This window comes from Parus major, chromosome 5 (assembly GCF_001522545.3).
Source record: "Parus major isolate Abel chromosome 5, Parus_major1.1, whole genome shotgun sequence".
Lineage (NCBI taxonomy): Eukaryota > Metazoa > Chordata > Aves > Passeriformes > Paridae > Parus > Parus major.
The window spans coordinates 40,687,732-40,708,232 of NC_031774.1; the positions used below are offsets into that span (position 1 = coordinate 40,687,732).

The 20,501-nt window shown below is 42.0% G+C and overlaps 1 protein-coding gene across 12 annotated transcripts in view; it reads left to right on the forward strand.

The window, feature by feature from the left end:
• The window catches only part of NRXN3 (neurexin 3), a 964,547-nt gene that overhangs the window by 50,943 nt on the left and 893,103 nt on the right, over positions 1-20,501 (forward strand). For 9 of the 12 annotated variants that reach the window (XM_015631163.1, XM_033514969.1, XM_015631164.1 and 6 more), the window contains exon 1: positions 3,087-3,795. In XM_015631163.1, the coding sequence (XP_015486649.1) occupies positions 3,087-3,795 (709 nt within the window). Of the gene's footprint in view, positions 1-2,532; positions 3,796-20,501 lie in introns of those variants that run through there. The other 3 variants (XM_015631171.2, XM_033514971.1, XM_015631158.2) reach the window with 1 other exon arrangement.

Sequence of the window (20,501 nt, forward strand, 5' to 3'; positions counted from 1 at the left end):
TGTTCTTGTTTAACCATTTCTGTCTGGTTTCCCTTGTTGACTATGCCTTTTGTCCTGCCCTCATGAACTTGTGTCATTACAGAAATTTGTGCTGCAGAGGTATCCTATTGCCATTATTGTACCTTGGAAATATTCCAAGGATTGAAGTGACCCACAGAGGCTGGGATTTGTCTGTGTAAAACAGGGTCTCAGCATCCTGGGATTGGGAGAGGTTGATAGGCTTTTCTAACAGGAGTTTGAACTGTGTGTGGACATAGGCATCTCATCTGTGATTATCTGTAGTGTTCCCACCTGTTGCTGTGATTTGCAGCATTTTTCACTGCTTATCAAAGTGTTGGTCTTCTAAAACAGGGATAGAAGAGTATAAGACTGAGGGCTGCTTTTGATGCAGATGGTGCAATCTACCCTGCCCAGGAGAATTAAAAGCTGGGATGAGAGCCCTGGTGCACTGGGGTCTCTGGATGGTTGCTGCCATGATGGGTTTTTCACTCTTCTCAGCTCAGGCTGAGCACAGAGCTGTCTGATGGAGTGGTGAATTTTGCCATGGTGGTAGTAAATGGTCCAGGAAGCTGTGAGCTGCTAGAAGTGCCTCACTGGCTAATTTACACACATTATGATGTTCCTATTTCCATCTCATCAGTAATTCCAGGCTTGGGTCATCACTTTCTCTCTTACCTTTCTCTCACTCTATTCTTCTCCATAAATCATGGGCTATTTTAGTGGATCCACTAGGGAGCAGAGAGAAGAAAAATAAATGGACAAGAAACACATAATTTTTTTTGCAGTTAATTTTTCAGTACCCCCCAAACCCCCATGAACTTGGGCAACATTGTGATTATTGGGAAGACAAATTAATTGAACAATTGGATCCTTCATTTAATTCTTTGTTCATTTTACACCTCTCCTAACACCTTGTTTTTCCACCTTCCATTTTCCTCAGCCAAGCTGTTAACAATTAAAAGGAATTATCTTCCCTCTGGTTTTGACTTGATTTTATTTGTGTTTATAGCAGTTTAGCTAACGTGCTCCACTCAGGCAGCTGCAGGGAACAGGCCTGGTTTCCACTGGGCACTGAAAGCTCACATTTCTCTCCAACTTGTGGGTTTTCTTTTAATTGATCCCTTTTGTTTTCTAAGTGACTTGTTTTTTGTGCTGGCTAAATTTGTCAGACTGACAGCTCTGGGGACTTACGGCTTCTGCAGGTCCCTGAGGCAGGTGAGGATGTGACTGGGGGAACTCAGCCCTCTGTTTCCTAGTGATTTTTCTCCAGCTCAACCTCTGTCCTTACTAAACAGAAACTTTACAGCACTGCCCACTTCTGCAGTGTCTGTGTGCCTTCTCCTTGCTGAGCAAGATGGGTGATGAGGTTGAAAGGCATCTGCTGTGAGCAGCTCTCACAGTCCACAGCACAAAACACTTTTCCCAAGCAAATACTGCCTCACAATATTTGTGTTCCAGTTTGTGGAAGCTGTGTTCATGCTGACTTCTGTGAGGCTGAAGGCTTTGATTCTCATCACCTCCTTTCCTGCTTTGTATCAATGCTACTGTTAGCCATTCCCAGAGCTGTTCTTGTGTCCAGCCCATCTTTGTGAACAAACACCCGCCTTAATAGAAAACCTACTTTCTTCTTGGGTAGAATTTTCAAAGAATGAGCCTAGCTTTGTGCTGCCTTTACTTGTCACTTAAAACATCCTCCTACACCAGACATACAGTCACCCACATGCAAGTATGCAGAAGCGAGTTAAATCCCAGTGTTAACAGATGCAACTCATTGAAGGCAGTTAGAATTATTTGCTCTTAATTAGAGGTGAGTCTGGCCTTTTTGCCAAACCACTAGACCAGGGTAGGTGGTCAAGTGCTTAGACAGTTCTTAGCATCTAAGATACAAGTTTGCTAGCATCTAAGATACAAATTTGCTATCATCTAAGCTGCAGGTTGCCATAAATAATTTGCATAGCACATGTTTCCAGGTTGCAGAGGTCTGTGGTAGAGTCAAGCACATGCATGCAAGACATGTGAAGTAAAGGAAGCTGTTGTGTGACAAGGTGACAGCAGGGTTGTCTTCTCTAATGCTTCCTTGGTGTGCTAGGGAGCATAATTTAAGCAATGAAATAGGAAGTTTGGATAATGGCATGTCTTGCCCTAAACAGATTTTAAACTCTAAGTAACTCTAGTCTTTGCCCTAAGCATTTTCATGGAGCGGTAATTGTTACTGGGAAAGTTCCAGCACAATTTCTCAGTAATGTCAATGAGATTGCATCCATCAAAGGAGTAAAATAATTTGGTGTATTGCTCATCGTTGTTATGTATGCAGATGTCTTGGTGAGTTCTCTATTTTGGCCTCTTAGTTTTGAGGACATACATGTCCTTGCTGCTTTTGAGACCTGAACAGCCAATTGCAAGCATGAAGTATCCAGAGTATCAAGAAATGTAAACGAGTTATTGGACAAGATGTTAGTAAGCCTCATAGTAAAGACATGGTGAGTAGTAAGATTAACATTTTCTCTTTCTTTTTTTATCTTGACCTCACAGGTCCTGCAAGCTCCGTGAGTGCCAAGCAGTGAATTATGGGCTGGGTATCCACCAGTGCATCATGAAGATTGACTTTATTTTTGCCCTCTTGAAGATTACGTGCTTTATGAATTCACTCTCTCTTCTATCTCACTGCCATCTCCGTCAACATCACTTCTAGAAATCAAGAATTTTAGGCTTGGGCTTTGGCTCTCCCTTTCCTTCCTCCTGGAACACCAGTGTCACCTTTGTGTTCTACCAAAACAAATCACTATAGGTTATTTGGCCCTTCAGAGAAGTACACCATCTGGAGAAGTCACTTCATGTACCCTGTACTTCAGAGATAAAAGCCTCTGGTTCCTAAAGGATAATTGAGATCTTTCCTTGGGAGGAGACACTTCCTCTTGGTCACTTGTACACTTGCAATCTTACTTTCCACTTACTCTCCTGCTCTCTGTCACTCTCTCTGCTCTTCTCTTCCTTTTGGATTTAACATTTGGTGGTGACTGTTGGGGTTCTTCTCCCAGTAGTGTGGCTTCTTTTTTTCTCCTAGGGAAGAGCAGATTCTTGAAACAATGGGTTTCACTCTGCATTCTGTCTACTTCACCTTGAAGGTGAGTTTGCTCCTGGGCTCCTTGCTGGGTCTCTGTTTGGGTCTGGAGTTCATGGGCATCCCGAACCAGTGGGCCCGCTACCTCCGCTGGGATGCCAGCACTAGGAGCGAACTCAGCTTCCAGTTCAAGACCAATGTCTCTGCTGGGCTGCTTCTCTATTTTGATGATGGTGGTGTCTGTGACTTCCTCTGTCTGTCCCTGGTTGATGGGCGCATCCAGCTGCAGTTCAGTGTGGACTGTGCAGAGACAACAGTTATCACAGACAAGCAGGTAAACGACAGCAACTGGCACTTCCTGATGGTGAGCCGCAATCACCTTCGGACGGTGCTAGTGCTGGATGGTGAAGCCAAGCCAGGCGAGGTGCGTCCACAACGCCAGTACATGAATATCGTCAGTGACCTTTTTATTGGTGGAGTCCCACTGGACATTCGTCCTGCTGCCTTGACTCTTGATGGTGTTCTGAGTGAGCCTCCATTTCAAGGATTTATCCTGGATCTGAAATACGGCAATTCTGAGCCGCAGCTCTTGGGCAGTCAAGGGGTCCGACTGGAAATGGAAGGACTTTGCTCAGAAAACCCCTGTGAAAATGGTGGCACTTGCTTCCTTCTGGATGGTGAGCCACACTGTGACTGCTCAGCCACTGGATATGCTGGCAAACTATGCTCTGAAGGTAAGAGAATACTTCCCTGCTTCTCACTGACCTTTACACAATCCAAAGAGTTAATTTTTTTGTTTAGCAGAGCTATGACAGAGTTCTTATTCCTGTTGATGGTTGTCCGAGGAAATCAAGTTCCACCATTCTTTTTCCGAATGGAAGTAATGAAATGGGAGTAGATAGAGAGTGAGCAACAAGTGTCTTTCTCAAAGGATGCTGCACTTGTAGCATGGGCAGATTTTTGTCATCATCATTAATTTCATCAGCAACTTCTTAATAAGGGTAGAGAACATACATTTGTAAATAAAATTAAGAAGTAGTTAGGTTAGTGTTGGTAAAAGCAATGGCTGGCTTTTTCAGTAGTCCCTGAAAATTGAGTGAAGTGTCAGCAAACAGGAGCCATATACATATATATATATAAATATATATATATGCACATCACATAACTGATTGACAGGGCATTGTATACTTATTTGCTGTTAGCTGTTGCTAGCCTGTGGAAGCCCCATGCTTCCCTTCAATTGCTTGCATACTAATCACTGAATGGCACCTTGATTGTTTTAGCATCTGTGATTAAATTGCTTAAACTGCTTTTAAAATTGATCTTATTTAGTGTTGCAAAGGGAAGAGAGATTTGAATGTTTCTGCATTGTTTGGTACTCTCTTTTTGATTTTGAGTTTAAAAATTCTAAGTTATGTGAACCACATGATGAAGTGTATTTCAGATTTTTCCTTTGGTCTTTAGTAATGTGATTGTAATTAACTCTCTAGGTGTGGGAGACTTAAGTGCCAACTGAAAATCCCTGTGTGAATTTGAAAATCTCATCACGTTATTTATGACATTTGGCTTTAAACACCACAGTTTGAGCTTAAATCAAAGATGAAACCTGGACAACAAGTGTTCAAACTCAAGGGAGAAAAACCCAACCTGAAATTTTGTCAAAGTGGAAATATTTGCGATAATGTATTTTCACATTTGTTCACTTCTTTTGGCAGTGAATGTTCAGTCTGTACAATGTGAGAAGTGGTGAAAACAGTCCTTATACTCTTGATATCTAAGTAAAAAGCCCTACAGCTCTACGTTTACAGTCTGCGTTTAGATGGCGAAGGAAACATGTTTTTATAGGAAGGGAAGGTTTGGAAAATAAACATAGCATTCATATGTGCATTTTAAGGTGGTTTTAATCATAACAGAAAATTTGGCTTTTTATCCAAATAACACAGTAACAGTGCGTTAGCGTTAAACAGGACATGTGAGCCTGTGAAGTATTGAACACCAGAATTCTTCCTGCTTTGCTCCAGCCTGATTAGCCCAAACCATTAATGAGCCAGAACAATTTTCTGTGCTTGTGCCATGAGTTATGAGGGGCTGGACAGACTTCTGGGTGTGACCAGGCAGTTCAGGAGCTGGGCCACTGGCCTGGTCCTCATACGCTCACAGGACAAACACACCTCAGGTCTAAATGCCAGCTGTGGTGATCGAAGATTGCAAGAGCCACACAGGCATGTGGACCCTGAAACATAAAGATATAAGGCTCTGTCTGCTGCTGGGCTGATGGATCCAGACTCCTCGGGGAGCTGCTCAAGACATCAACAGTGTATGGTTTTCAGTGAACCTCTTGAAAGACTACTGTAAGTGAGCAGGAATTCCATGTACCTGTGGGGCAATTGTAAGAGCTCTAACCAGGGCTCAGGGGGTGGACTTCCTTCATTTCCTGGGTGGGTGGAACAATCTGAAATACACCTTTTAATGAATCCAGGGATATTTTTGTTGTAGACACCATGGATAAAACAGTGCTATTGTTACTGTTTGAAGCCGTGAGTCACCATTGCTGTTTGTTTCTTATAGTGATTCATCAGTTTCCAGCCCAACCTGCTGTTAAGGGTGAGCAAAGAAGTTTGTCACAATGTGCCTTCTTAAGCAAACACTTTTAACTCACTGTTATCTGGGGTCTTTTCACTCTCAGAGAAGGTGCTGTGTGGAGAACTTTGCCAGTGGATCAAATGTAGAGATTTTCACAGTCATTACCTAGTTTGATTCTTCTTGTTTTGTCATATATTACTAAATGGTGTATATTTGGTTTATGTTAGAATTTTATAATCAGCCTGTTTTCTGCCTCCTTTATGCTGTAGCAATGGTGATGTCTGTGTGTTAAATGTTGTCACTTAAAAAAATGTTACAGTGTCTGTACAGATGAATGGGAAAACCAAAAGAAAAGGTTGTTTAGTAAGTGGAAACAAGCAGACAAAGAAAAGTGGCAAGAATAAAAACAGGAACCAAATTAAGTATAGCTACCTTTTTGTCCGACTTTGAAAAGCATAAGATGTTGTCTTTCAATTCTGCGAGTGTGGCAGAACATCCACTGATAAACAGTAGGATGTGGCAGGAATGGCAGAACTGGTTACATACTCTTCCTGCCTGTGGCTTGATTGGCCATTGAACAACTTGTATTTTCTTTGTTTGCTTTTTTCCCCCAAGAGACCAAGATGTTTGTTGTCAGAACTGTTCTCTTTTGTTTTGTATCTTTATCATGTCTCTGGATATATGCAGAAGTAACATGGTTATTTTATTCCCAGTCTCACTTTTGAAAAAGATTGGCCTCTCGACTGGATATCAACAACTCCCTTTTTGTGGAGGGAACCTTCACTCCATTACAGTATTTACTAGTCTGTAGTCTATGTGCATATTTTCATTTCATTGCCAGAGTTGGCTCTTTTACTGGGAACTGATGGGATCCAATCAATAACAAGTTCTGTTTGAACAGCTAAATGTAATATGTACCTTTTTAGTAATGAGTTCTCTTGACAGTGTCCAGGCCATTACTTGGCTATTGACTGATTCCTATGTCTGCAGATGGTAAAACCATAGCAAACTCATTTATTTTGTGGCCAGAGACAGAAGAAGTAAATAGAGAGTGGAACCTGCTGATTCTGTGCTGTGATGGAATGGAGCTCCATTTACAGTATTATAGGCTACTGTAACTTCAAATGCAGTTCCAGTTACGATGAATGTCAACAAAGAACAACCATTCCATACTGAGATGAAACTGTGAATCCTGTATAGAATGTGCCCCCAATGTGCAAAAAAAATTTTTGGCACTTCATGTGCACTCAGAGCTAGTAGGATTGTGTACATTGTGGCAGTCACATGCCCAGGTGGTAGCTGAGCAGGTACAGTTTCTGTGCCTGAGTTTATTCAGTGGGAGTGGAAATATGTGCACTTTGGAAGGTTTAGCTGTTTTAAATAAAATGTGAGACTGTTATTATTGCAGTTGGAGTAAACTGGTTCACTGAATCTGACAGCTCTGTAAGGTACAAAGGATGGCTGATTTGAATAGCTATTAGTTTGTGTGTTCTGGGCAATGGTGGCATTAGACATGAAAGCTGAACTCAGAGACATCTTCCCCTCTAATAAACCTCATCAGTCTCTCAGGAATCTGACTGCTGCCAAGAGAATGAGGTTTCTGTGGAATTTGATCATCACGGATACATTCATGTTTCTGGGGAAAAAAAGCCCAAGAAAACGTTCCCCTTGCAAATTTTGCAGGCTGAGCTGCTGTGGAAGCCAATTGGGGTTGTATCTGCTCATTCAGGATCACGATGACAGTCTGCAAGAAATTTTCTCTTTCTCTGACACTGCTGTGTAGACAGTGAGCTCACAAATGTGGACAGTGTGAATGCAGCACTGTTTGTACAACCATATTTTGGCCTAAACCCTTACCCTTCTTCCAAGACTCCTGGATTTTCTGTGGAAAAGTGAACAGAAGATGTGCTTAGAAATGACATTAACTCTGCTTGTAGTTGCAGAACCAAGGCATTGATCACCAACTTCACAAAGCACCATGCTGAAGCCTTTGTGTTGCCTGCAGGGGCTGTTTCTAAACGAAGGCTGAATACGGGCTTGATTGCACCTCTTCCCTTGATTACAGAGCAAGATTTCCTGGGGATGCTGCCTGCTGAATGACAGAGGAGCCCATTGCTCTGTAATTATCACACTTCTAACTTCATCGGGAACAGATTTTCCTATAGCCCCTCAGCTTCATTTAAAGTGACAAGTTACTGTGGGATTTATCCTCTTCCTGCCTCTTTGGAGCATCTCAGCCTTGGCTGTATCTGAAGGCACTGCCCAACCTCACTTGCAGTCACCCTATCTCCCTGCCAGCCACCCCAGTCTTCCAAACACTAAGGGATAATTTGGCACTTTGCCATGAGCCTGATGCTTGCACTTAAATTGCATATACATTTACATACATTTTGTAATCAGAAACAAATGAACATGACCATAATATTTGCTTCCACTTGCATATTCCTTGATAGATGAATATAAATTGGTTGTTGAATTCACCAGCAATAAACACTTGCAGACCCTCCATTTGGTCTTGTGCTTTGGTCTTCTAGAGGACAGCAGGCAGTTCTGGAACATGCTTTGAATGGGCCCAGATCTTCAAAAAAGTGCAAAATTTAGAATTGATCGTTTCCAAAGTCTATGGAGTAAATATTGCAAGGGTCAAATCTGCTGTTTTATGTCACTTCTTATGTCACAGCACTGGCCATTGGGCAGAAATCTGGTAAGAACTCTGCCCATGACTTCATTTTCCAAGATTTCTTTTGCTTTGATTTTCCCATCTCTTTTGCTTGCTTATTCTTCCTGGTTTTAAGTTCCTTTGGTTGTATTTAAAGTTATAGTCTTTTTTCCAGTCTGGTTGCAATTTTTTTGATTCATTGCCAGATGAGCACCAGAGAAAGATGATGTTTTCAGGTATTAATGTTTATAATAAATGTTTATAGAGTGCTTTGAAACTTCGAAGTGGAGTTTAAGCACCATTTGTTATTCTTAATGATAAATATTAAAACTGAGCAGGAGCCACAGGATTTGAATTTTGATCTTTCATACCCTTTCACAGAAGATGCCAGGGACCCCCCTCACTAAGTGTGGACTAAGCAACTCCAGAGCTAGCTGGGTTTGTTTTGTAGACTTCCCTGCTTTAGAAGCAGGGGAGCTGCAGGGAGATTGCAGGACCCTGTGTGGCGAGTGCCATTGATTCAAACAGTCTGGCTGCAATACATGCTGACAGATACATTCTTATAGTTTCCCTCTCATGTATTATAGATGACCATGGGACTACAATCCTTTTCTGACCTGGATTGCAGGTCAGCTGCAGACCTTGGGCAAAGGAGATGTTAAACCCCTTAGTTAGGCAAAGCTTGGACATCTCTTCTGATAAAGTGAAGTAGGTGGTGATTGGATACAAAAGAGATCGCTGTTTTTGGTGTAAGGTGGAACTGGTGAAGAGTGACAATAATTTGTGGGCCAGGAGAAGATGGAACTCAGGGGAAAAAAACCCTCAGGATGAAAATGTTCTTTTATAAAATGTTACAGAAGAGTAAACCATAGCTCACATAGACTGTTTACAATAGCTGCTCCATATTGGTTTCACCTGCCTGATAGAGTAGGAGTTCTGGGCCCTTGGAAAGAGAATGGTATGACCAAGCTTATGGAGGACTAAATCTAGATGGAGTTTGAATACCAGCATTCTCTGTGAGCCCATAGACCAACCTGCTGGCTACTGCTTGGTCCCAAAGTGTGCACAGCCTGCATCTAAACTGGAATTTTTGGGCATTACTAAATAAAGATTGGAATGAAAGTAACATTATATGAAAGTGAGCAAAGTGAGAAATTACTCTTTACAACTTACCGATTTCCAGCTTGATTTCTGAAGAAAGGTTTATTTTTCTTTGGTTTTGCCATAAAAAATTAAAGGCAGGGGGAAGAGCTGATTTATTATTACTGTAGAGGCTTCTGCTGAGCTAGGCAGGTTGTCATGGAGGTCAATCAGCAGTAAATATAGCCCCAAGCAAGACAACACATGCTGTAGCTATTGCTTTCATCCTTATTCTGGTATGGAGGTGAGCAGGGCATTTGCCACAAAGTAATTTTTGTTATGGTTTGGTGAAAACTGGAGAGCAATAATCCTCCCAGATACCTTGAGGATGCTGGAAATGGTGCCACAAAGCTCCAGGGAGAGAATCGGAGGAGGAGCACACATCTCCATTGAACTCTGTCACTACTGAAAGAAGAGCCTCTGCACATCAACGTCAGCACTGAGTGCTCCCTGGTGCAGGAGAAGGTGGTAATCCATGTGATGAAATGGTAGAATGGCCACCTGTCCTTGGCTAACTTCAAATTTCACTCTACCTCTTTGTTTCTTTGCTGACCAACTTTGAACTTGATGGACAGAAAAGCTTTCTTCTCTTCCTATAGAAAGCAGGGCAACTGCCATGTTGTTGCTGTCCAGGGACAGCAATGTGACTTGTGGTGTATGTGTGTCTCTCCCACAATCCTTCATTGCAGACAGATTCACTGCCATTGTAAACCCACCCTGCAGAGCAAAGCAGTTGCCCTTCTTCCATCTGTAAACAGGTCCAGGAGCTGACAACTGGGTTAAACAGCCCAAGGGCTGAGAGAAGTCGATGGGGGGGGGTGGGGGGCAGGTAGGAAGGACTGTGGATGTCACAATTTACTGGAACTAGAACTCATTTGTATTTGAGTGTGTTTTCTCTGAAATGGGGCTGAGACCTGAGTACATTGGATTCACATTCTGTGCTACTGACACCTTTGCCAGTTATGCTGTGTCAGCTCTCCAGGCCCTGCCTGCATGAATACTTGTTCACCTCATTATTCTGAAAAGAGACCAAGGTGTAACGTATAAAGAAATTGGAGCAGGACAGCAGAACTTGAATGGTCTGGTCATAAGGGTGTTAGCACCTAAGAGGATGATTTCCATTTCTGCCACAGTCTTTCTGCCTCCCTGGAGTGATTTTCTGGCAGACTAAAGGACTCAAGACTGAATCAATTGACCTTTCTTTGCAGAGGATATGTACCTGGTTACCCCCTGTGTCTCAGTTTCTATATCTGAAATATGTAACCAGTAGGACTTCCTGTACTCCAGGTATTAAGAATCTCAAATGCTTCGGTATGACAGTGATAGAGACATATAAATATCTTAGCATGACAAGTAAATGATGGTAATGCATGAACACCCAGTAGAATGATGTGGTTTGATTGTCAGTTTTTTAGCTAGGACATACAGTTAGAAATTAAGGTGATTTTCCTTGTTAAGTGGCCATCTTTGAGGAGTGTTCCTCATCATTATTTTCAACAGAAATCTCCCAGTTTCCTTCTGTTCTGTGCAGTGCCACACTGTGAGTAGGCAGACCCTTCCCAGGCCAGGCTGCAGTTGTGCTGGTAAAGACAGAGCCTGAGCAGCAGTGTAGCCTCTTCCCTGTTGGTGACATGGAACAGATGCTGCACTGCAGGGTGCTGATACAAGCAATAGGAGAAAGATAGCTTTTTTTTTTTTTTTTGTATCTGACCCATGTGCTCCACTGACCTCCCCCAAATGTCCTCTGCTGTGAATCTCAGATGCCGATCAGATGCTTTTCCTTGTACATGGCCCACCTCTGCCTACCTGTCGGCCTTGGCGCTCTCCCTGCTGTGGCTGCTGGTTTCAGCCTGCCCCTTTCACCCTCCATACTCAAGACTTGCCTCGACCTTGTGCTGTCAGGGGAAGCAGAGAGAGCATAAAAGGCTACGCAAGCAGAATGGCATAGTTTGCACTTCCTCTGTTCCTCTATGCATAAAAAGCAGGAAAGCAAGGAAAGCCCATTTGATTGTTTCTGAGTGTTTAATTAGCACAAAGCTGGCGAGTGTTTTGTGGTTCTAAGGCACTGAAAGGGTGCGTACAAATCTTGCTTTTCCTGTTAGCTCTCATCAAAGCTCTAACTGCTTATTAGATGAAGCAGGTGTATTTGTCTGTAGTTTGCAATGTAGGACAAGGAGGTAAGGTGTACTTGACTCAGGATTTTGCACTGAGGTGTGATCTTCCTCCTCTTACTCATGGATTTGACCAGTTAAGTAACCTGAGTGAGTATAATGGACTGGGTTTGGCTTTGAGTATTTGGCAAGAGACCTTTATCAAAAAAGAAAGAAGCAGTTCCTTGGTAGATGTAGGAATTTGAGCTGTAGCTTAAAATCAGACTTCAATCTCTAATAGTGCTGGCAGGCTCCGTAGTTTGCTTGGCTGCTGCATTTATTCAGAAGCCTTTCTCAGCCTCTGTGGTCTTTTGGATTTTCATTTCTTTGTGGTTTGTTGCCTTAGTACTTAAGAAAAATGACACTCTCTGAGTTTTCCAAACCTCTGGTGTGTTTCCACAGGCATATGTTTGATTTTCTGGTTATTCCTGCTGTGTACATCTTGCAAGCCTGGTTCTCAGTACCTTTCTCCTCAAGGTAATATAGGAGAAATCCTTGGAACTAAAGGCACGTTTCTCCACTGAGGCTGGTCAGGAGCAAGAGTTTAGGAATGAAGAGAGTGGCTAGTGTTGTGATCTGCAAATTTCATAGTTCAGCTATATTTACAGCTGAATTCCTTAAGCTTCTTTCTGTATGTGGTTAAAATTGCTTATATTCCCCAAACAGTTTTTTAAAATGGGGAGGAAGTGTGTGGAATCATTCCTTAATAAATTTCTGATTAAAAAAATAAAGGAAAAAATAAAAAGGTGAAGTCTGTATAGAGGAAAGATTAAATTTGTTTAGGACTACCTAAAAGAAAAAGCTGGTAAAGTAACCAGAATTTTTGTATTTTCAATTCTTTCTTTTGCCTTTTTCTCTGTGGCTTCTCTGAGACCTGCTCTGGGACTTGGTGTGGTAGGAGGCAGGGGGCTGTGCAGAGGAACTACCCTGCATGATGCCTACCATATGTCTGGTGTATTGGGAGATCTGTGTAGGTCCTTGTAATTCACATAGCTTTGACTTCAGGGAAGACAACAGGAGATCAGTGAACATAATAGATGGATATGTTTCCACTGTGGAGCAGTAACATTTCTATATCCTTCTGGATAATCACAGCTAGAGGCAGGTTTTTATTAGTGCCAGAGATGGGGCAAAACTCATACAGGCATACCTAGCTGAAAATTTGGCAGATTAGGTACTAGTAGCTGTGTGATTCCAGAGCTTGGAATATGATGATAATGTTATGACTATGAGTTTATTATTGTATACGAGACCTTTTGAGCAAACATCCAATGCTGCAGAAGATGACAGATGAAAGATCTTTCTTCTGAGTTCCTCTAGTGGGCACTGTGTTGTTGGAGATCTTTTTTTTTTTTTCTTCACTGGAAAAAAAAAAGTAGGTCTCCAGTGATCAATTTGTAATTTAGCTTGCTGGTTGCCTCCTCCTAAATTTTCTTTTTCTTCATTACTTAAGCTGAAATGCTTAGTTGTGTCTCAACTGCAGCAATGAACACATGTACAACAAATCCCAAAGCCTCCTGGTTTTGAGCAGACATGAGGCCTATATACATACACACATTTTCTCTACTTTGCACCTGACACAGAAATGTGTCTTTTAGGCAGTCTGGTGCTTGGCTGCCCTATGGTGTGGCATGTTTGGATGAGAGATATGTGAAGTTACATTTTGACCAGCTGAGACACATCAGAATCAGACAGACTGGAAATGTTTTCCTTGTGTGAAATGGTGGTTTCATTCAGATCAAAATATTTATAAAAAACCCCAACTGATTTGGATGACAATCTGCAGAAAAAAAGCAATGTATTTTTAATTTGTAGAATTTCTGTATCCTGATTTTTTTTAAAATATGTACTCTATATCTATTACACATAACAGTATAGTTTATTTTATAATTTACTGACCTGATTAGTCCATATATGGATCTGCTACTGATGAACTGCAATATATCACAAAAATATTCAAGTGTTTTAAGGAAGGGGTATGTACTCCCACAGTGACTGAATGGAAACCCATGGGTTCAACCCCAGCATGCTTCTGTGGGAGCTGTTAGGTTTAGAAGAGCAGTCAAAAGGAGACCTAAGCATAGGTTAAACTTAACCAGAGAGAAGAACAGATTTTCAGCTTGCAGACAGCAAGTGGAGCCTGGAGCACAAATACAGCAATGACCGGATTGGTGCCCTTTGAAGCCTCCCAGGAGAGAAGAGTGGTGTGAAGCACTGTTATCCTTTCAGCTCCTTGGAAGTGACAGCTCCATAGGTACTACTGTCTGTCAAGGGCTCCACTAAAAGAAAGGCTCGAGGAATAATTATGAGTGGATAGGACTCGAGTGGGCCCTTTCCCATGGAACTGCTAATGTGTACCACTGAACAGTGCAGTCTCTCAACAGTGGCAGTGAGGGCAGCAAGGCTGAGCATATTAACAAAGAACCACAGCTGCTGATTTGAGAGGCTGGGATTGTCAGCAGTTCGGATTTTAGCATTTTAGCCTGTTGGACTGAACCTAAGTAGTTTATAATGTTGCTGGGCCTAAGGGCTGGGCAGAAGGCATTCCCAAAGAAGAGCATAACAAATACCTCTCTGTGCAAGAAATGCCCTTTGAAATGCAGCCAGCCCAAGCTGAAATTTGGGCTGGATAAGCAAGGCTCTGCCTATGAAAATCACTTGGGATCTGCACTAGTATGGCATGACAGTCATTCTTGAGCTCTGGGATGTTTTCCCTGTCATTGCTGCTGCCAGTGCGGTGACTCCCAGTTTGCCCGAGGCAAAAGATAGCTAAAGCGAAGTGCTAAGTAACAGATCCTCTATCCCGGGAGAACAATTGGCTGTGATTTCAGAACTCATTTGTCAGTGGTGTTTAATTATAGCCTTGCTACCACTTACAGTGGAGGTCACTGCTATATTGTAGGTCTATTTAGTGCTCCCTCTGGTCTTAAAAATCTATGAATCTATATCACGCTATTTTGGGGCATTTGTAACCATCTCCACTAGTTTTCTTCTAGAGCTGAAATTGCTTAAGTTTCCTCCTAATTAATTGATAAAATGTTGTTGGAAAGCTGGCTGAAACAATTTAAGCCCCTTTTCAGGTCTGGGAGTGAAACAAAATGTAGGTTACATCTGGTTTAGTTTCTATCATTACAGCTGCTCAGCTGTTTCCTCCTTGTGCACAGCTCTGCTGCAACGTGGGCATGTGAATTATTTTAACTTGCAGATACTGTGTCATCAATGAGCTGTTCTGTAGTAAAAATATTAACTGTAAGGATCATTGTATAAAATGTTTTCTTGCACATCTGGTCCCATAAATAGTACTCAACTTAAAATTAACTTCATATACCAAGTACTCTCTATTCGAGCAAAGCTTTCACATTCATCTGATGAAAGATGCTTAACCAAGAGCTAAACACAAATCTACTTAGATTTGGTGATCTTTTCAGTTAAAAAAGTTACTTTTATGTCCCATGTTGAAAAGTGTTTCAGGCACCTTGAAGCCTTGTGACTGATCTGGAATTCAAAATAGTAGCTAATAGTAGTAGATTTTGCCTTCATATTGTATTTATTTCTGTCCTTTTTCACCTCTAAAGTTTTGGCCCAAAGAGCACATTCTTCTATGAGATTCTTTCCTTGCCTCTGTTTGCCTTGAAAAATTTTAATGATCTGATACTGAACTGAAACCAAGACCAATCAAATGTTCTTCTTTTAAAACTGAGTGATGAATGAAAATTAATTGCAAAAATCCTACTTAAATGTGATGTTAAAGTTGTGAATTTCAGAATTAAATGGTAGTACCTGCTACAATGAAAATGCCACATGGCATCCATTCAAATGTGCTTCAGGCATCCTGCACTTGAATTGTGTGAAAGGCAGGAAAATAAAAGAGCTAAAACGCTGTCAGGTTAATGATAAATTGTGCATACATGTGGCACATTTCATCAGAGTATTCCTAAGCATCTCACAACTACTGATAAATCAGTCAGCCTTCACATCTGCACTGTGGAATGCATGCTATCTCCATTTTACTGATGGCAAAACTGAGAGGCAAGCAGAATGAGAATTATTGAAGGGTATCAAGTCAGAAGCTGCCTTGGGTGAAACTGGAATCCAGAATGCTAAATCCTAAGTATTAAACAGTGTAGTAGTTTATCTAGTTTTATCCAAGTGTGCTAGAAAGGCCACAAAATGCTGTGGTTTACACTGAAAGTGAAGCTAAAACCAGAGCATTGGATTTTAGGGATTCTTGTAAAATTTGAGTTGAAATTCAATTAAATACCTATTTTTATTCTTTTTGGTGGATTGGATTGACCATAACCAAGAAGTTCTGCCTTTGGGGCTGTTGTCTCATAACTTTGCTGATACCACCTTGAACCAGCTTGTTCTGTACCTTGTGCCAGTAGGCTGCACTACTTGGGCTATGCTTTATGGATTCCCCTATTTAGTGGTTTTTTTTAGAGTTAGTAATGGGGAAAAATAGACTTTTAGCAATAAAAGTTTTAGCTGGTTTTGCCCGTCTCTAGTTTATATGTGCTCCCATACAATTTTTCTAGACAGAATCCAGTTCCTCTGAATGTTTCCAGTAGAGAGAGGTTTATGATTTCATCATTTAAAATTCCAAAATGAAAGACTAATTTCAAATTTTTGAATACTTTACTGAACATACCCTTGGATGGAAAGCAATAGGAGAAAGTGTATTGTGGTTTTACATTTCCCCTCCCTTCTGAATTTCTTCAAACCTGGAAAGGTTATGCTCTCATGTAAACTTCTGTTTCTGTCCAGCCTTCATTAACCATGGGAACAGTAAGTTCTACTTTAAACTTTGTTCCGGAGTGGCTCCAATGAACCACTGATGGCAGGACTCTGTTGTGTTGAACTTTCAGCTGAGTAGAACTGATAGAGGGTTGTTCATATGTGATGAAGAAAGAAGAGTTTTCAATTTGACTTTTTTGTTTTGTTGGTTATTTTCGTAGCATTTTTTAGGTTGGAAAAAACATCTATGATCATCAAGTCCAGCTATTAACTTACCACTAAATGCTATATCTACACATATTTTAAAATACATCCAAGTGATGATGACTCAACCACTTTCCTGGGCAGCTTGTTCCAGTGCTTGGCAACCCTTTCTATAAAGAAATTTTTCCTAATATCCAACCTGAATGTCTTCTGGCACATCTTGAGACTCATCCTATCAATTGTTAATGGAGAGAAGTGCCCAATCCTCCCCTAGGTCAAATCTGCTTTCAGGTAGTAGTAGAGAGGCATAAAGTCTCACCTGAGCTTCCTCTTCTACAGGTTTTCTTCTCTTCCCCAGCTCCCTCAGCTGGTTCTCCTAAGGCTTACTCTCCAGACCCTTCACCAGCTCTATTCTCTGGACATGCTCCAGCACCTCAGTGCCTTTCTTGTGGTGAGTGCCCAGACCTGAGCACAGGACTCGAGTTGTGGTCTCAACAGTGTCAAGTGCAGGGGGACAATCTCTGCCCTGGTCCTGCTGGGATGCCACTGGCCTTGGCCACCTGTGCACATGCTGGCTGTTGATCAGCATCCCCCAAGTCCTTTTCCTCTCTGTGGGCCACTTTCCAATCACTCTTCCCCCAGCCTGCAGTGATGAATGGGGTTGTTGTGATCCACATGCAGGACCTGACACTTGGCCTTGTTGAACCTCATACTACTGGCCTCAGCCCATCAATCCACCCTGTCCAGATTCCTCTGCAGATCCTTCCTGCCCTCCAGCAGATCAACACTCCCACCAAACTTAGCGTCATCTGCAAAGTAAGGCTGCACTTGATCCCCTCATCCAGATCATTGATAAAGATACTTAACAGAACTGGTCCCAGTACAGAGCTTGGTGAACCCTGCTTGTGACTGGCCACCAGCTGGATGTAACTCCATTCACCCCCACTCTTGGGGCTTGGCCACCCAGTTTTTTACCCAGCAGAGGGTACACCTGTCCAAGACATAAGAAGAGAGATAGTCCCATGGAAAAATGGATTCCTGAAAAGACTTTTCCTTTTATTAGCTTTACTCTCTTTGAGCAGCTTAAAAAAACTTCATTAAGAGGTCTTTCTTCTGTGTTTGTTGCCCAAAAATCTCTTCTTTAGACACTAAAACCTGTTCTGGTATGCCCCATTTCTCATGTTACCCTTGAAAGCAAAGTTGCCTGGCAAAGAAAAATTACCCAAGGGAGCAGCAAGTTCAGTGTGGACTGAAAATGGTGGCAGATGGAGTATGATGACATTGTGCTTGTGTTAGAAACAATAACATAATGAGAAAACATGAGTAGATGCTCTTTAGCCCAAAAGTGCTTTTATTTTCTATGTAATTGTGATAAACTGCATTTAACCATGCTGTCCTCCAGCAGATACTCTGTTTTACTGCATAAAATACAGAAGTATGAGTCTTCTGCTCAGGGTAACTAACAGTTCTGACTGGCATTTATTACGGAAGCTGTTTAAATTCAATTATTTGAAGCTGTAAGCACTATGTATGAATTATTTAAGTGCAGCGCACAACAATTTAATTGTTGGTGCTGTGAAGAACCACATTGGTGGAATTCCTTTATGTCTGTAATAAAACTCATCATCAGAACTAGGCCAGAAGGAAACAGATCTAAACTAACAGGCAATCCCAAGATCAGGAGTGACATTTGTTGGTAGCGCTGTCAAACTGGATCCCAAGATACTCACACAAAAGCGAGTGGCCAGTCCAGACTCAGCTGTATTTGTAGAGCTATTATCTCCATGATGGATGCTTGGAGAGTGATGTGCAGACCTGTGACGATGTGGATCTTTTAGTTAAATCTTTCTAGCTGTCTTTTCTAAGTCAAATCACACCTAAACATCAACACTCCAGCTGTTCCTTTCTCAAAGCAGAAGTATGAGCTGATTTTTGTATGAGCAGCTTATGGTTCTGCTGCTTCTCACAGCTTTTCCTCCAGCCTAATTGTCCCATCCAGGTTTGACCCTGGCTTTGTTTGCCTTATCACTCTTGTGGGAGAAGGAAGGAAGGAGTAAGTGCTCTAGCTCTGGCATTGATTGTTGTTCTTCTTGCCCCCAACCCTAAAGTGGTAGATGGAGGAGGCTGAATTCAGGGAGGGGAAGTGCAGTGAGAGAGATGACAGATGATGTGAGGAGAAAGCAGAACTGTCAAGATGATCATGGCTAGCAGGGGAAGAGCCTCCTGGTTGTGACTGGCCAGGCCGGCTTCTGCATACTGGCACTGGGAGGCAAAGCTGTCTTTCTGAGGCAAAGCTGCGTGAGTCTGGGGGTTGGGCTGTGCAACTGGAGGAAAAGACAGCGAGTCAGCAAGGGAAAACCCAGTCCTGCTGTGTGGCTGTCGTGGGAAAGCTGTCCAAGCATGGAAAGCTGATCAGCTTTCAAGACACTCAGTTGTAAGGGAAAGCTGTACTTCCACGTTTGCATTCTAGTATTTGTCTTCAGATAGGTGAAATGTGGATCTCTGTGGATTTCTTTGAGAATCTCTTCCATGAGCATCATTTAAAGCTCCCTCCTTTTGATATCTGATTCCCTTGCTGGAATTTGCCACCTGATACTAGAGATACACTCTTCACACCTTCTCTTGTCAAATCTTTCCCCACACCTAGCCCTTGTCAAATGTGTTCCAAGAACCTTGCCATGTAAAAGAAGAATGCAGTCATGCATGAATCTTCTTTTTCCTACAATAGCCTTATTTTTTTTCCCCATTCTTCTGCTCTTGGCTTTGAGGAGTGAAGTCTTCCAGGTTTTCAGATGTCAGTATGGATCCTATTTGGCCTACACATTCCTCATAAATGAAATTAGAATAGATGTAGGAACTTTGGAACCCATTGGAACTAAAGGAACCCTTTCTTTAATAGAATGATGTAAAGGTGGTGTGACCTTCTTTCATTTCCCTCCAGGCCTTAGGACAGAGAATTAGATAATGGAACATTCCTAATGCACTCAAACTAAACTAATTTCTGAGAAAATACTCATCTCTCTTATCTCCTAGACCATCTGTCTGAACTGGCTTCTCCTGACCCCTCTGGATTCAAAGCCCTGCCAGTTTTAGGAGTTGTGTATTTTCCAGGGTTTATCATTATAGGGGATGGTCACAACAGGGTTCTTTTCTGTGTGTGGGAATTTCAGAAAAGAGCAGATGCCCGACTTGTAATTCTCCACAAAACTGTGTAAATTGAAAAGATATGAGGTAAAAGCTCCATCTGCTGGAGCAGTCTTTGAAGGTCCTGTTGGAGACAAGTTCTGGCCTCCTGCTCCCAAACGAGGTGGCTTCATTCAGTGCCTACTGTAGCAGACTGGAAACCAAAGAGTGATGTGGAAACTATAGCAGGCAGAAAGCAGCCAGGGTTGATGTCACTCATGGGATGACACAGCAGCACCACCAAGGCTGTCTTGGTCATCATTGCTAATGGAGCCAAGTCCTGTATTTTCTAAGATGATTACAAAGGTTCTGGCTCAGACCTTGACAGAAATAGTCTGAAGTTGGCCCGCATCCAGCAAACCAATGATACTGTACATGCCATGAGACTGTGCACTGCTGAGTGATCTGGAGTCACTTAGAAGGTGGTGGTCATTGCATTTGAGACAATGGAAAATATCTTTCCCTACTGGTATGGAGAAAGACTGTGAAGAGTAAAATCTAATGAGAAAGCAGTACTAATGCTCACTTGAGACTTCATAGTTGTAATTCCTAACAGGACTGAATGTTCTGAAATATCAGAAGGCCTAACTCTTCCTTTCTAAAGTTTTGCATTTTATCATTGAATTGCAGTGAATGCAATTCTCAGGTCAATAGATTTAACTTTCTTCCCAGCCTGAAGTTCAGTGAAACATTGGAGGATAAGAGTTATCTTCTTCCCTGATAATACAGCCCACACATATTATACACCTGCAAATTTGCAGTGATGATTAGGAGTACTTCCAGAGTT